Source organism: Ziziphus jujuba, chromosome 9, assembly GCF_031755915.1.
Source record: "Ziziphus jujuba cultivar Dongzao chromosome 9, ASM3175591v1".
Taxonomy (NCBI): domain Eukaryota; kingdom Viridiplantae; phylum Streptophyta; class Magnoliopsida; order Rosales; family Rhamnaceae; genus Ziziphus; species Ziziphus jujuba.
In genome coordinates this window covers 26,169,887-26,184,942 of record NC_083387.1, presented here as the reverse complement: position 1 = coordinate 26,184,942, position 15,056 = coordinate 26,169,887, and the positions used below count along the sequence as shown (strand labels likewise).

General features: G+C 39.4%; 1 protein-coding gene across 1 annotated transcript; it reads left to right on the top strand.

Moving 5' to 3' along the window:
* Positions 1-3,873: 3,873 nt before the first annotated feature.
* LOC107427875 (uncharacterized mitochondrial protein AtMg00820-like) lies at positions 3,874-4,341 on the top strand. Its single transcript, XM_016038278.3, has one exon. It carries the CDS (start codon positions 3,874-3,876, stop codon positions 4,339-4,341), a length of 468 nt encoding a protein of 155 aa, XP_015893764.1.
* The last annotated feature ends 10,715 nt before the right edge of the window (positions 4,342-15,056 follow it).

Below are 15,056 nucleotides of genomic sequence, written 5' to 3'. Positions count from 1 at the left end.
AAAATCTGAGGTAAAGGCTCTTCGTTCAATGACCCAACAAATGATTTGACTCAAGAAGAAATGGTTTGTCGATTGGTACAGAATTACGGTTCACGCTGATCGGCTCTTACCCATATGTGAACTACTGCCTTGTAGGAGGAAGTTGTTCTGAATAGATGCTGGCGTGTTCGCCAATGGGGTTTAGCCGTACAGCTTGGTAATGAACTTGCTACTGCCCACTCATGCTTAGAAAAATTAATCAGTTGCAATAACAACACTTTCCTCTATGAGACCAATGCAGATATTATTTGTAATTAAGATAATGTAGATATGGTTTACATAGTATTTTTGTCTTATAGCCATGATACAATTGAACGATTTAACAGTTGTTTATATACATTGGTTAAGTACACAAAATTATGCTTTTCTTTACACTTCAACTTTTTCTTCGTTCATTTCTTGTTATTTGTACTTTTCTCTCTACAGGTGTAACTCTTGTAATATTAAGAGATCTATACATAGGTTATTTGAGAATTATAAGGAAAAGGATTCATCAGTGTGTTTATCTTTCTTTCAAATTTCAAATTCCAAGTCAGCTGGTGATCCTAAGTTTTTGGAGGCATTTGGTAAGAAAATGTTCTGATATTTCATCTCCCCTGATTGTACTTTGGTTTTGATTTTGTAAATGCTAAGATGAAGGAACTTTAGTGTACCCAAGCTTATTTATACAAAGATAATATCTTTAATTGCCAATAATCCTACACAGCATTTCTCAAATCGTGACAAAATAAAATTTATGAAGTAAACGTAGAAGCCTAACAGAAATTTAATATTTCTGGTAAGAACAATATTTATGAATACCTCTCTATTCAATCAATCAAAATCAAGCTCTGTAAATTTACGGAGTAGTATTAGCCACCCTCACATCACAAAGCCAAGTCCTTGAGGTTGGCAAACAAATACAATTCAATGAAATTGTCGTCCAGTCTGTTGGATAAGAGGAGATTGAAATAATTCGATTTGGTAAAGAGAAAAGGAGAGGCCGAGACTACTTAAAATTGAAAAGAAGAGAAGGACAAAAGAAAATAGAATGCACGTTTGTTAGGGCTCTTTTTTAATCATCTCAAACTGGTCGGGGTACAAGCCTATACATATAAGGCTAAAAGAGGCGGTTCAAACTAACAACCGCCATATGCTTTGCTGTTTTTCTGTTCAATACATGTAAAAATACAGCTCATTTGAGTACACATGTCAACCTATTAACTATCTACTTAATACATTTAAAGCTAGCTTACGTGTGGCAACTTGCTATGGTTTTAGTAAATAATTTGACTTCCTTACATTAATTTTAGACACATGTCAATTTTCTACTCTCTTAACCATGAAGTATCCGAATCAAACTTTTCCTCATGCTGCCGACTTTGATACAAAATCACAAATTATTTATTATTTACTTTTTAATACCCCTCTTAAATTGTAATTTTGGCACTCTTGACGCACACGAAAAAAGAATGAGCAGGTTTTCTAACCAACCTGTGGAGCAAGCACTCAAATCAAATTGCAATATTAGAGAAAAGAATTCTGCAATCTCAATAAGCAACTCAATAAAAAAAGGAGGTAACTCTAAACTCATCCATGATGTACTTTATGTTCCTGGCTTAACATCAAATCTCTTAAGTGTTGGCCAGTTACTCCGAAAGAATTATTCTGTAATTTTTGATGAAGAAGAAAGCACAATTATCGATAAAAGTAAAAACATCTTGGTGGCAAAAATAAAAATGAATCAAAATAATGTTTTTCCTCTTATTATGCCATATGATGTAAAATTAGCTTTTCAAAGTAAAAAATTGGATGAGTCATATTTATGGCATCTAAGATATGGGCATTTAAATTATAATGGTCTAAAATTATTAAAAGAAAAAAAATATGGTTTTAGGCCTACCTCCTATTGCCCACATAAATAAAGTTTGTGAGGGATGCATCTATGGAAAAATGCATAAATTGTTGATGTGATTCCGCCCGAGCCCGCTCCACCGATAACCCGCTGGGGTGCTGACTCGACACGGATGAAGACTAGGCCAATCACAAGAGCTCAAATTAAGAGATTTAAGGGCAACCTGGGAGTATTTATACAAAGGGTAATCAATCTCAATAGAGCTTGTCCATACTTGAAGATACAAAGTCTATTCGAAGCATCCAAGTGGTGGAAGCCGATACGGACCCGGGTGACGGTTTTGGTACATTTTTGGAGTCCGGGAAGCATGAAATGGTTCCAATGCTTCATGGGTTCAATACATATGCCTAATAGGTCATGGAATCAAGTTAAAGCAGCCTCAAATGCAATCAAAAAGGGCTTGTACGGACAGCATCAACAATTTGGCCGAATTTGCTGTATTGCTTGCTGGCTTTACTGTATTTTACTGTATTAGCCTTTTCTTATTTTTCCAAGCATGGGCAACGTGTGGGACTTCATATTCAGTTTATTTGGCATCCTAAAAAGCATTTAGAAGCTGATTTGGAGCTCAATTTGGTCAAAGATTGGTCAAAGTCAACTTAGTCAAAAAGCTAGTATTATAGTTTCCTAATTTGATTCTACTTTTTGTTTTAGGAAATTACCATTACTTTTTAGTTTTTATTTATTTATTTTCTGGAAAAATAAGTTTAGGAAAGTTATTATTTTATTATTTTCATTGTAAATTAATTAATTCCTAATTCAAAATAAAGGAATTAATTAATCCAAATTAGATTAGGAAAGGAGTGAGAATTCCGGCCACCATAGAACTCTTTATTGTGTGGCCTGTTTTACCTAGGGTTTTTTGGGTTTATTTTGTTTCTTTCAAAGCCTATTTAAAGGCTTATTTTTCATTAATAATAGAACTTTACAACTTTGATTTGATTAAGAAAATACTTGTGAGATTAATTATCTCTTTGTTCTTTGAGAACACCTAAAACACCATTAGAGAATTGGTTGTTTTAGCTTGACTTATCAATAGGTTTTCCATCCCCTATTGTGGCGTCTACATTATACCAAGGTTTCTAACCACAGGTTGGTTAGGGTTTGAGGTCCATTCCATTAGAACTTGAACTTAATTAAAGATCCGGGCTAATATAATACGGGTTTAGGAGCAGGTCGTCCTAGGTTCGTATCAATTGTCATTTCCCAAAAATACCTTGAAAGCGAAGGCAGTATTAGAATTGGTACATTCTAATATTTTTGGACCAACGCGAACTCCATCTCTGAATGGAAAAAGGTATTTCCTTCTATTTGTTGATGCTTATACCTAAATGATGTGGGTATATTTTTTGAAAGAAAAGTCAGAAGCTTTTTTAGTCTTTCAAGAATTCAAAGCGCTCGTAGAAAAGCAAGTGGGAAAGCCACTGAAGACACTCCAAATAGATCATGGTGGAGAATTCATTTCTAAACCATTTATGGAGTATTGTAAGAAAAATGGAGTTCAAAGACAACTCACTGCTCGATACACCCCATAGCAAAATGGTGTAGTAGAGCACAAAAATAGAACAATTGCAGAAATGGCCAGAAGTATGCTAAAGGAGAAAGGCCTTCCAAATGATTACTGGGCAGAAGTTGTCAACACTGCCATCTACATTTTGAATAGATCTCCAACAAAAGCTGTCCTGAACAAAACTCCATATGAAGCATGGCACAAACAAAAGCCCCAAGTACAACTTTTAAAAATATTTGGATACATAGCTTACGCACATATCCCCTCACAATATAGAGAAAAATTTGATGAAAAGGAAGAGAAATATATATTCCTTGGATACAGCAGTGAGTCAAAAGGTTACTGGCTATACAATCCAAAAACAACTAAGCTGATAATTTTTTCTGGTCCAAGCACAAGTTGACAAGAATCTCCAAGCCCAATTCGAAGAATGGATACATCTTCAGATGATGAATCACCGCCAAGAAAGGTACGCTCACTCATAGATATTTATGAATCTACTAATATGGCATTTTTGGCATGTGAGCCTCAAAATTTTGAAGAAGCAATAAAAGAAGATATTTGGATTAAAGCAATGGCTGAAGAAATTGTAACAATTGAAAAGCATGATACGTGGGAATGGGTGGATCCACCTGAAGGCAAAGATATTATTGGACTCAAATGGATCTACAAAACCAAGTACAAAGAAGATGGAACAATTCAGAAGTACAAAGCACGGCTAGTCACCAAAGGCTATTCGCAACAGCCAGGAATCGACTTCAACGAGACATTTGCACCAGTTGCTCGAATGGAAACTATTAGAACAGTTCTCACATTAGCTGCTCAAATGGAGGTACTAGTCTATCAATTGGATGTCAAATCCGCCTTCCTTAATAGAGAACTCAAAGAGGAAGTATAAGTGGAACAACCTTTGGGCTACACCATCAAAGAAAAAGAAAACAAAGTCTTACGATTAAAGAAGGCACTATATGGATTAAAGCAAGCACCACGAGCTTGGAATAACAAAATCGATTCATACTTCAGACAAAACGGATTTCAACGGAGTCCAAGTGAGCCTTCCTTATATGTCAAAAAAGAAGGTACAGAAGATACTCACATTGTCTGCTTATATGTTGATGATTTGATTTATATTGGGACTAATCCAAAAATAGTAGCAGAATTCAAAAGTGCAATGATGAAAGAATAAGAGATGACAGATCTTGACTTGATGAAATATTTTCTTGGCATCCAATTTCAACAAGCAAAAGGAGAAATATTTATTTCTCAAGAAAAATATTTGAATGATCTTCTCAAATGGTTTCATATGGACAACTGTAAACCGGTATCTACACCAATGGCGTTAAATGAAAAGTTGCATAAGGATGACGGCGTAGAGAAAGTTGATGCAAAAAACTACAGAAGCTTAGTTGAATGCCTCAGTCTCAATATGCGCATTAGAGAAGGGGGGTTGGCACTTCGGTTAAAAGGCATCCCACCTTCCTGTCTTGACTGGTAAGCACAATCGCTTTCTACAAGATACCAGAAAGCTTGGAATTAAGTATACCAAAGAAGCAGATAACAAGCTCATTGGATATACGAATAGTGACCAGGCAGGTTCTGTAGATGACCACAAAAGCATCTCAGGATATTTATTCTACTTGGGTACAAAACCAATTTCTTGATCATCAAATAAGCAAAGGACCGTGGCATTATCTTCAGCAGAAGCATATTATATATCTGCTACAGATGCAGCAAGTGAAGCAGTATGGCTTAGAAGAATTTTATCAAATATGCAACATGAAAAAACTACTCCAACAATTATCAGATACGATAATATGTCAGCAATTGCAATGACAAAAAATCCAATGTTCCATAGTAGGACAAAGCACATAGAGATTCGACATCACTTCATCAGATATTTCGTTGATTCCGTGGTAGCCCTCTTGGTAAACTCGGTATCGGTGTCACTTATGAATTCTACCTGGTTGATCCTGCCAGTAGTCATATGCTTGTCTTAAAGATTAAGCCATGCATGTGGTAAGTATGAACTAATTCAGACTGTGAAATTGCGAATGGCTCATTAAATCAGTTATAGTTTGTTTAATGATACCTGCTACTCGGATAACCGTAGTAATTCTAGAGCAGAGCTAATATGTGCAACAAACCCTGACTTCTGGAATGGATGCATTTATTAGATAAAAGATCAACGCAGGCTTTGTCCGTTGCTCTAATGATTCATGATAACTCAATAGATAGAACGACCTTAGTGCCGACGATGCATCATTCAAATTTCTGCCCTATCAACTTTCGATAGTAGAATAGTGGCCTACTATGGTGGTGACGGATGACGAAGAATTAGGGTTCGATTTTGGAGAGGGAGCCTGAGAAACGGCTACCACATCCAAGGAAGGCAGCAGGCGCACAAATTACCCAATCATGACACGGGGAGGTAGTGACAATAAATAACAATACCAGGCTCAATGAGTCTAGTAATTGGAATGAGTACAATCTAAATCCCTTAACGAGGATCCATTTGAGGGTAAGTCTAATGCCTACAATGTCAGGATGTCAGGACCCATCCAGAATTCCTCCCCGGAACCCTAGAAAAAGCCCTGATCCTAGGGAAATACCACCGAACCTTCCAACAGAAAATCCGGCAGCACCTCCCCTAAGGGTAGGACTGTCAGGACCCGTCCAAGATTCCTCCCTGGAACCCTAGACAAGCCCTGATCCCAGGGAAATTGTAACACCCCATCCCAAATTGCACCGGAATCCGTGCACGTTGACCGAGGTTGACTGTTGACCATTGACCGAAGGGGTCAAAAGTTGACTTTTTGACTCGGTGGGAATTTCGAGTTGACCAGGGTACCGTGGCGAAGTGTACGATGCCCCGAGTTCGTAGACTGGTAGCACGTCGAAAACGGAGCTACGGTTTGAAAGTTATGGGCGAAACAAGTTGCGGTCTAAACTGTCCAAGGAGTGCCGAGGTTGACTTTTTGTTTTGGGGGAAATGAGCTTTGACTCGTGCATGGTTGTGAAGTGCTCGTCGATACGAGTTCACAGACTAGCGGCACGCTTAAAACGGACATCCGGTTAAAAAGTTATGGATGTTTGAAGTTTACCGGATATCGTATTATTTTAATGTTTTTGGATCGGTGAACAGTGAAATGCCACGTGTCAGCTTCTGATTGGTCCATGTGGCATGAACAGTGTCACACAGGGTTTTTATTTGATAAAATTCCTAGGGAAGAGAGAGAAAGAGAGAGAGGAGAGAGAAAGAGAGAGAGAGGATCCGCCGGCCACCGGAATTTTTCCACTGTTCCGGCTGAGTTACTGTGCACGCGCCGGCCAGCAAGCTTGCCCTCCTCATTTCCGGCAAAACCTCCAAGTTTCACGGCGAACGGCCACCGGACGCGCCCGGATCGGACCTCCGAAGATCGGCGGCGAGTTTTTCCCCTCCACCGCCGGCCACGGCAAATCGACCCACTTCCGGCCATTTTCCGGCCACACGCGCCGTACACCCTTCATCCTCTCCTCAAGTCCGGCCGACCCACCAAAAATCACAGCCATCGGACCACCGACGCGCCGGGATCGGAGCATTTTTCGGCGAGGGGCCGGAAATCTTCAAACGATGATTTCTCCGCCGTCCGGCCTCCGTTTTGCTCACCGCCGGTCCCGTTGGGTTGCTCTCCTCACGATCTATAAGTCTGAAAAATTTCACGACCAACGGCCACCGCACGCGCCGCCGCCGGCGACGATTGCCGGTGACCGCGGCGGCTCGCCGGAAAGTACTGTTCCGGCGAGTACCCAGTTTTCCGGCCAGCTCCAGTCAACTGTGTTCAACCTCCTGAACCCGAATCTGGCTTCCGTTTCTGCCAATTCGCGATGGTTTGGGAGAATTGCGGAGCCGAAACCCGAAAAGCTTTCCGGCGAGATTCCGACCCCGTCGGGTCCGATCACCGGAAAGTAAGACCGAATCCGTGATCCTCATCACGCGCGCTTCGATTCGATATATAACTCATAACCCCTTAGATATCGCTTGGTGTTCGCTCCCCCGGGTACCCATTTGGGAATTACCCGAATAAAATATTAATATTTTTGGTTTGTGCACTGTGGTTGTTTAGGTGCACGCACGAGTAGTGGAGTTGATCCCGAGGAGGATCTTAGTTGATTTGCGTTCTCCAGGTGAATGACCCACCTTCAAAAATTATTTTGGGCAATTAATTATATTTAATTGGTATTTAAATTATGCTCATGTGGTGTGGTTTATTTATGGTTTTATTGTGGTTTAATTTATTATGCATGAGCAAGGTGTATTTTGGTAGTATTTGTACGTGGTTTTAAATTTGATTTCCGGGCATAATTGAGTTAAATATTTTACGAAAATATTGGTTTGAATTTTATAAATTATGCCCGCTGTATTTTTATGGTTGCATCTCGTACTTCGAGAAAATTGTGGTTTGTTGATTATCGCTGTTTCGTACCGGGTTATTGAATAAAAATATGTGGGATGGTGTTTTGTGAAAATTTGGCATACTTCCCACGGTGGTTTTTGGAAAAACGGTACGGTTGGTTATTAATGTTTATTTTTAGACGCACTCATACAGTATTGGTGTTCTGGTGTATGGTGTATGGACACGTGGTAGCACGCGGTTATTATGTGGTTTAGCGTGCGGTTATTACTTCACCCGTGAGTTGCCATTGGACCGTGGGCAGGCAAGGTTATTGTTGCGCACATCCGCCCTCCTCCTTGGCCGGGTGATGGTTTTTAGCAGCGGTACTGTCGGGACGCCGAAGTGACCGTTGCAGGTTTCTCTCTTTAACCCCCCGCCAGTCGGTGCTCGGGACGCTGGGTATCGGAGGGCATCACCGGTATATGGTGTGGTGCATCGGTGTAAATTGCAAATAATGGTTTAAACCCCAAAGGTGTTCAAAATTATTTACTATAAATTATTACATTTTAATTATATTTGGGGTATTTATTTATTTAATTGTTGTTTATTAAATGGTTTAATCCCTTGGTTTTTGGGAGGTATGTACATTGGGTTTTGCGAAAAGGTTTTAAAAAGGGAACATTTCAAACGGAGCGTTCGGTGAGAGTTTTGAGAGAAATTATTATTTTCCAACAGTTATTATTATTTATTTATTAATTGTTGGTATTTGTTTTATTCCTTACTTGCTATTGTTATTATTTTATTATTATTATTAAAAGGTGTTCAGTAGTTCGGGTTACTCACGGAGATGATTAGCATCTCACACTCTTAAATTCTGTTCCCTTAGGTGCAAGTGGTGGTAGACGTTCTTCCGGAGCGAACCAAGTTTTCCGCTGCAGTTGTGTTTCGAGAAGTACTTCTGTACTCTTTCATTTCAGTGTATTATTTCTTTCAGCCTTGTTGTATTTCTGTTGTTTAGCATTTCTTAAAGCTCTGTATACTATTGGGATACTTCTGTTTTATTTATGCACTGGACTGTTGTTGCTTTTGAGAAGTGCTGGAATTTGTGGAATCAGTTTGTAGTTTGTGGGAGGAATAAGGGGATGTTTTTAGAAGTGTGTTTTCAGTGCAGGTAATTTGTGGTAAGTAAATCCCTTAGGGGAGGCTCTGTCGGATTTTCCATTGGAGGGTCCGGTAGGGTTTCCCTGGGATCAGGGCTGTCTAGGATTCCGGGGAAGGAATTCTGGACGGGTCCTGACAGAAATACCACCGAACCTTCCAACGGAAAATCCGGCAGCACCTCCCCTAAGGGTAGGACTAACCAAAATTACCTACACTGAAAACACACTTCTATATTCATCCCCTTATTCCTCCCACAATACTACAAATTGGTTCCACAAATTTCAGCACTTCAAAATAAATAACAGTAACTCAGTGCATAAATAATAACTAAACATCCAATACAGTATACAGAGCCTTATACAATAAATGTAGAATTAATACCATGACAGATAAGAAGCAATAAAAGATAGAGAGGAAAAAGTGTCAGGACCCGTCCAGAATTCCTCCCCGGAACCCTAGATAAGCCCTGATCCCAGGAAAATACCACCGAACCTTCCAACGGAAAATCCGGCAGCACCTCCCCTAAGGGTAGGACTAACCAAAAATTACCTGCACTGAAAATACACTTCTATAAACATCCCCTTATTCCTCCCACAATACTACAAATGGTCCCACAAATTACAGCACTTCACAACAAAACAGCAGCAACCCAATGCATAAATAACAACTACACGTCCAATACAGTATACAGAGCATTATACAGATAAATGTGGAATTTATATCATGACAGATAAAAAGCAATACAAGATAGAGAGGATGGAAGAAATACTTCTTGGACTTCGGCAACGAACTGAGACGTCGAGCTCGCCCTGGACAATCAACATCTCCAACCTGGACCTAGGGGAACGGAATTTAAGAGCGTGAGATGCTAATCATCTCAGTGAGTGACCCTCTCTGCTGTACACCTTTAATATTTATAATATACCAAATAAAGGGATTTAATTAATACCAACAATTAAATAATAAATAAATCATAAACATTGGAAGTAACATTTTCTCTCAAATTCCTCACTATTCACTCCATTGGAAATGTTCCCCTTTTAAAACATTTTCACAAAACCCGATATTCGTACCTCCCGAAAACCAAGAGATCAAATAATTTAATAAACAACAAACAAATAATTAAATACCCCATATATAAATAAAATGTAATAAATTATAATAAATAATTTTTGTACTCTTTGGGGTTTGAAATTTCTATCCGAAAAATTACACTTGACGCACCACACCATATACCAGTGATGCCCTCCGATACCCAGCGTCCTGAGCACCGACTGGTGGAGAGATTAAAGAGAGAAACTTGCAAACGACACTTCAACGTCCCGATAGTACCGCTGCTGAAACCATCATCCCGGCCAAGGGAGGGGCGGCTGTGGCCAATATCAAACTTGCCTGCCCAGTCCAATGGCAACCACGGGAGACATAATACTTGCGCGTTAAACCACATAATACTTGCGCGCTACCACGTGTCCATACACTAGAACACCAATACTGTATGAGTGCATCTGAAATAATTATTATTAACCAACCGTACCGTTTTCCAAAATTACCGTGGGAAATATATCAAAATTTCACACTTACCATCCCACATATTTTTATTTAACAAACCGGTACGAAACATCGATAACAAATAAACCAAAATTTTCTCGAAGTACGAGGTTCAACAATAAAAATACCGCGGGCATAATTTACAAAATTTAAACAAATATTTTCATAAAATATTTGACCCAATTATACCCGAAAATAATACTTAAAACCACGTACGATTATTACCGAAATATACTTTGCTCATGCATAATAAATAAATTAAACCACAATAAAACCATAACCAAATTGTACCACATGAGCATAATTTAAATACCAATTAAACATAATTAATTGCCCAAAAATGGTATAAAATCCAGACACAATCAATTACTGAAAATACTTGCTCATGTGTAATAAATACCATTTAATCACAATAAAATAATAATCGGGAATTTCTTAATGACCCCCAAATTTCCGATTAGCACCAATGGGTAAATATATATATAAAATAATATTTTTCCCGATTATATTTAAAATACGCCACATGAGCACAAATTACAGATATCAAATAAACACCAAATAAATATAATGAATTGCCCAAAATATTTTTAAAGGTGGGTCACTCACCTGGAGCACGCAATTAAACCATGATCTACCATGGGATCAATTCCATGACTCACCCGTGCTCCTAGAACAAAATTCACACACAGTCAAATAAATTAATATTTTAATCGGGTAAATAATACCCGGTACCCGGGGGGTCAAACACAAACGTTATCCAAAATAGTCGAATAATATAGCGAATCGAAGCTTGAGCGACGAGGATTACAAATCCGGTCTCCATCGACCCCAATTCCGCCGGAGGTGGCCGGAATTTGGCCGGAAAGCTTCGGCCGGATTTAAACTTGAGGGATCTCTCAAACGGTGGGGATTTTGGGCAATATAACCCCGGAAATGGACTCAGAGGGGTCGAAAATGGTGGGATAGAGGTATGGGTGGGGCTGGGTTGGTCGGAAACGGCGAGAATCGCCGGAAAAACGTAACCGGACGCCGCCGACTTCACCGGCCCGATCTGGGCGCGTCCGGCGGCGACTGGCCGGGAAATTTGGAGGCTGAGGTCGCGGTGGGCTGGGCTTCACCGGTGGCCGGAGCGTGTGGCTTTCCGGAAACTGAAATCCGGCCAAACTGCCGGTCAAAGAGAGAGAGGGAGAGAGTCAAAGGAGAGAGAGAGAGAGAGAGAGAGAGAGAGAGGTCTTTGCTGTGTGTTTTATTTGTCTCTGTCGGGCTCGGGGAAGAAGAAGGGAAGGAAAGGAAAAGAAAAGAGAAGCTGTTTTCCCACGTGGGGAAAAAGAAAAGAAAAAGAAAAAGAAAAAGAAAAAATAAAATAAAATAATAAAAATAATTAAATAATTAAATAATATTAATAATATTATTATTATTTAAAATAATAATAAAATAATTTGATATTACACATGGTTGACATGTGGCTTCTCAACATGGCGACACATGGTCACCTTCATTAAGTCACACGTGGCACATCGTTACACGTTCAAAAATAATATTAAAATAATACGGTGTTTGAAAAACTCTACAGGTCCATAACTTTCAAACCACATGTCCAAATCGGACGTGCCGCTAGTCTACGGACTCGTATCAACGAGCACGTCACAACCATGCATGAGTCAAAGCTCAACCTTGCATGAATAAAAAGTCAACTCGGGCACCCCTTGGACAGTTTGGACCTCAACTTGTTTTGCTCATAACTTTCAAACCGTAGCTCCGTTTTCATCGTGCTACTAGTCTACGAACTCGTGCCAACGTGTACTTTGTAACGGTACCTCAGTCAACCTAGAATTCCAATCGGGTCAAAAAGTCAACTTTTGACCCCTTGATCAATGGTCAAAGTCAAAGTCAACGGTCAATCTCGGTCAACGTGCAAAATTCTGACATGGTTCGGGATGGGGTGTTACAAAAAGGGAAGAAATATTTCTTGGACTTTCGGCAACGAACTGAGACATTGGGCTCGCCCCGGACAATCAACATCTCCCAACCTGGACCTAGGGGAACGGAATTTAAAAACGTGAGATGCTAATCATCTCAGTGAGTGACCCTAACTACTGAACACTTTTAATATTAATAATATAAAAATAAAGGAATTTAATTAATCAATACCAAACAATTACATAAATAAATAAATAAACATTTAAAGGTAATACTTTCTCTCAAAACCCTCACTATTCACTCCGTTGGAAATGTTCCCCTTTTAAAACATTTTCACAAAATAAACAACAAATAAATAAATAAATACCCCAAATATAAATAAAATGCAATAAATTATAATAAATAATTTTTGTACTCTTTGGGGTTTGAAATTTCTATCCGAAAAATTCTACTTGACGCACCACACCATATACCAGTGATGCCTTCCGATACCCAGCGTCCCGAGCACCGACTGGCGGGGAGATTAAAGAGAGAAACTTGCAAACGGCACTTCGGCGTCCCGACAGTACCGCTGCTGAAACTGTCATCCTGGCCAAGGAGGGGGGCGGCTGATGCGCAATATATAAGACTTGCCTGCCCTCGGTCCAATGGCAACTCACGGGAGACATAATACTTGCGCGCTAAACCACGTGTACATACACCAGAACACTAATACTGTATGAGTGCGTCTAAAATAATTATTAAATTAACCGTACCGTTCTTTCCAAAATTACCGTGGGAAATATACCAATTTCAAATTTACCATCCCACATTTCCTTTTAACAACCCGGTACGAAAACATCGATAACAGTAAAACAACAATTTTTCTCATAATACGAGGTTCAACAAATAAAACACCGTGGGCATAATTATAAAATTAAACCACCAATTTAACAAATAATTTTCTTAAACTATTCAAACCAATTATGCCCAAAAATAATATAAAATCCAGACACAATTAATTACTGAAAATACTTGCTCATGTGTAATAAATACCATTTAATCACAATAAAATAATAATCGGGAATTTCTTAATGACCCCAAAATTCCATTTAGCACTAACGGGTAAATATATATAAAATAATATTTTTCCCGATTATATTTAAAGTATACCACATGAGCATAACTGTAGATATCAAATTAACAAGACATAAATATAATTAATTACCCCAAAAAATATTTTTAAAGGTGGGTCACTCACCTGGAGCACGCAATTAACCTAAGATCCACCATGGGATCAATTCCACGACTCACCAGTGCTCCTAGAACACAATTCACACACAGTTAAATAAATTAATATTTTATTCAGGTAAATAATACCCGGTATCCGAGGGGTTAAACACAAACATTATCAAAAATTGACAAATTATATGTCTATGGAAAGCTTGTGAGATGAGGATCACATTACCGACCTCCATTGAGTTCAATTCGACCGGCGGTGGCCGTAATTTGGCCGGAAAGTTTCGGCCGAATTTAAACTTGAGGGATCTCTCAAACGGTGGGGATTTTGGGCAATCTAACCCCGGAAATGGACTCAGAGAGGTCGGAAATGGTGGAATAGAGGTATGGGTCGAGCTGGGTTGGCCCAAAAACTTAACCGGCCGCCGGCGACTTCACCGGCCCGATCTGGGCGCGTCCGGCGGCGACTGGCCGGGAAAATTGGAGGTTAAGGTCGCGGGGAGCTGGGCTTCACCGGTGGCCGGCGCGTGTGGCTTTCCGGTGACTGAAATCCAGCCAAACGGTCGGTCAAAGAGAGGGGGGAGAGAGTCAAAGGAGAGAGAGAGAGAGAGGAAGAATTCTTGCTGGTTTTTTGATGGGCTCGGGAAAGAAGGAGAAGGGAAGAAAAGGAAAAGAAAAGAGAAGAAGGTGTTTTCCCACGTGGGGAAAAGAAAAAAAGAAAAGAAAAAGAAATAAAAAGAAATAATTTAAAATTAATTAAACAATATTAAAAATAATATTATTACCTAAAGCAACAATAATAAAATAATTTGATATTAAACATGGTTGACATGTGGCATCTTAACATAGTGACACATGGTCACATTTATTAAGTCACACGTGGCACATCGTTACACGTTTAAAAATAATATTAAAATAATATAGTATTTGAAAAACTCTACAGGTCCATAACTTTCAAACCACATGTTCAAATCGGACGTGCCGCTAGTCAATGGATTCGTATCAACTAGTACTTCACAACCATGAATGAGTCAAAGCTCAACTTTGCATGACTAAAAAGTCAACTCCGGCAACCCTTGGACAATTTGAACCTTGACTTGTTTTGCTCATAACTTTTAAACCGTAGCTCCGTTTTGAACGTGCTACTAGTCTACGAACTTGTGCCAACGTGTACTTCGTAACGGTACCTCAGTCAACCTAGAATTCCAACCGGAACAAAAAATCAACTTTTGACTCCTTTGGTCAACAGTCAAAGTCAATAGTCAACCGTCAACCTCGGTCAATGTGTAAAATTTCCGACATGGTTCGGGACGGGGTGTTACAAGGACTTACCACAAATTTACTGCACTGAAAACACACTTCTATATTCATCCCCTTATTCCTCCCACAATAC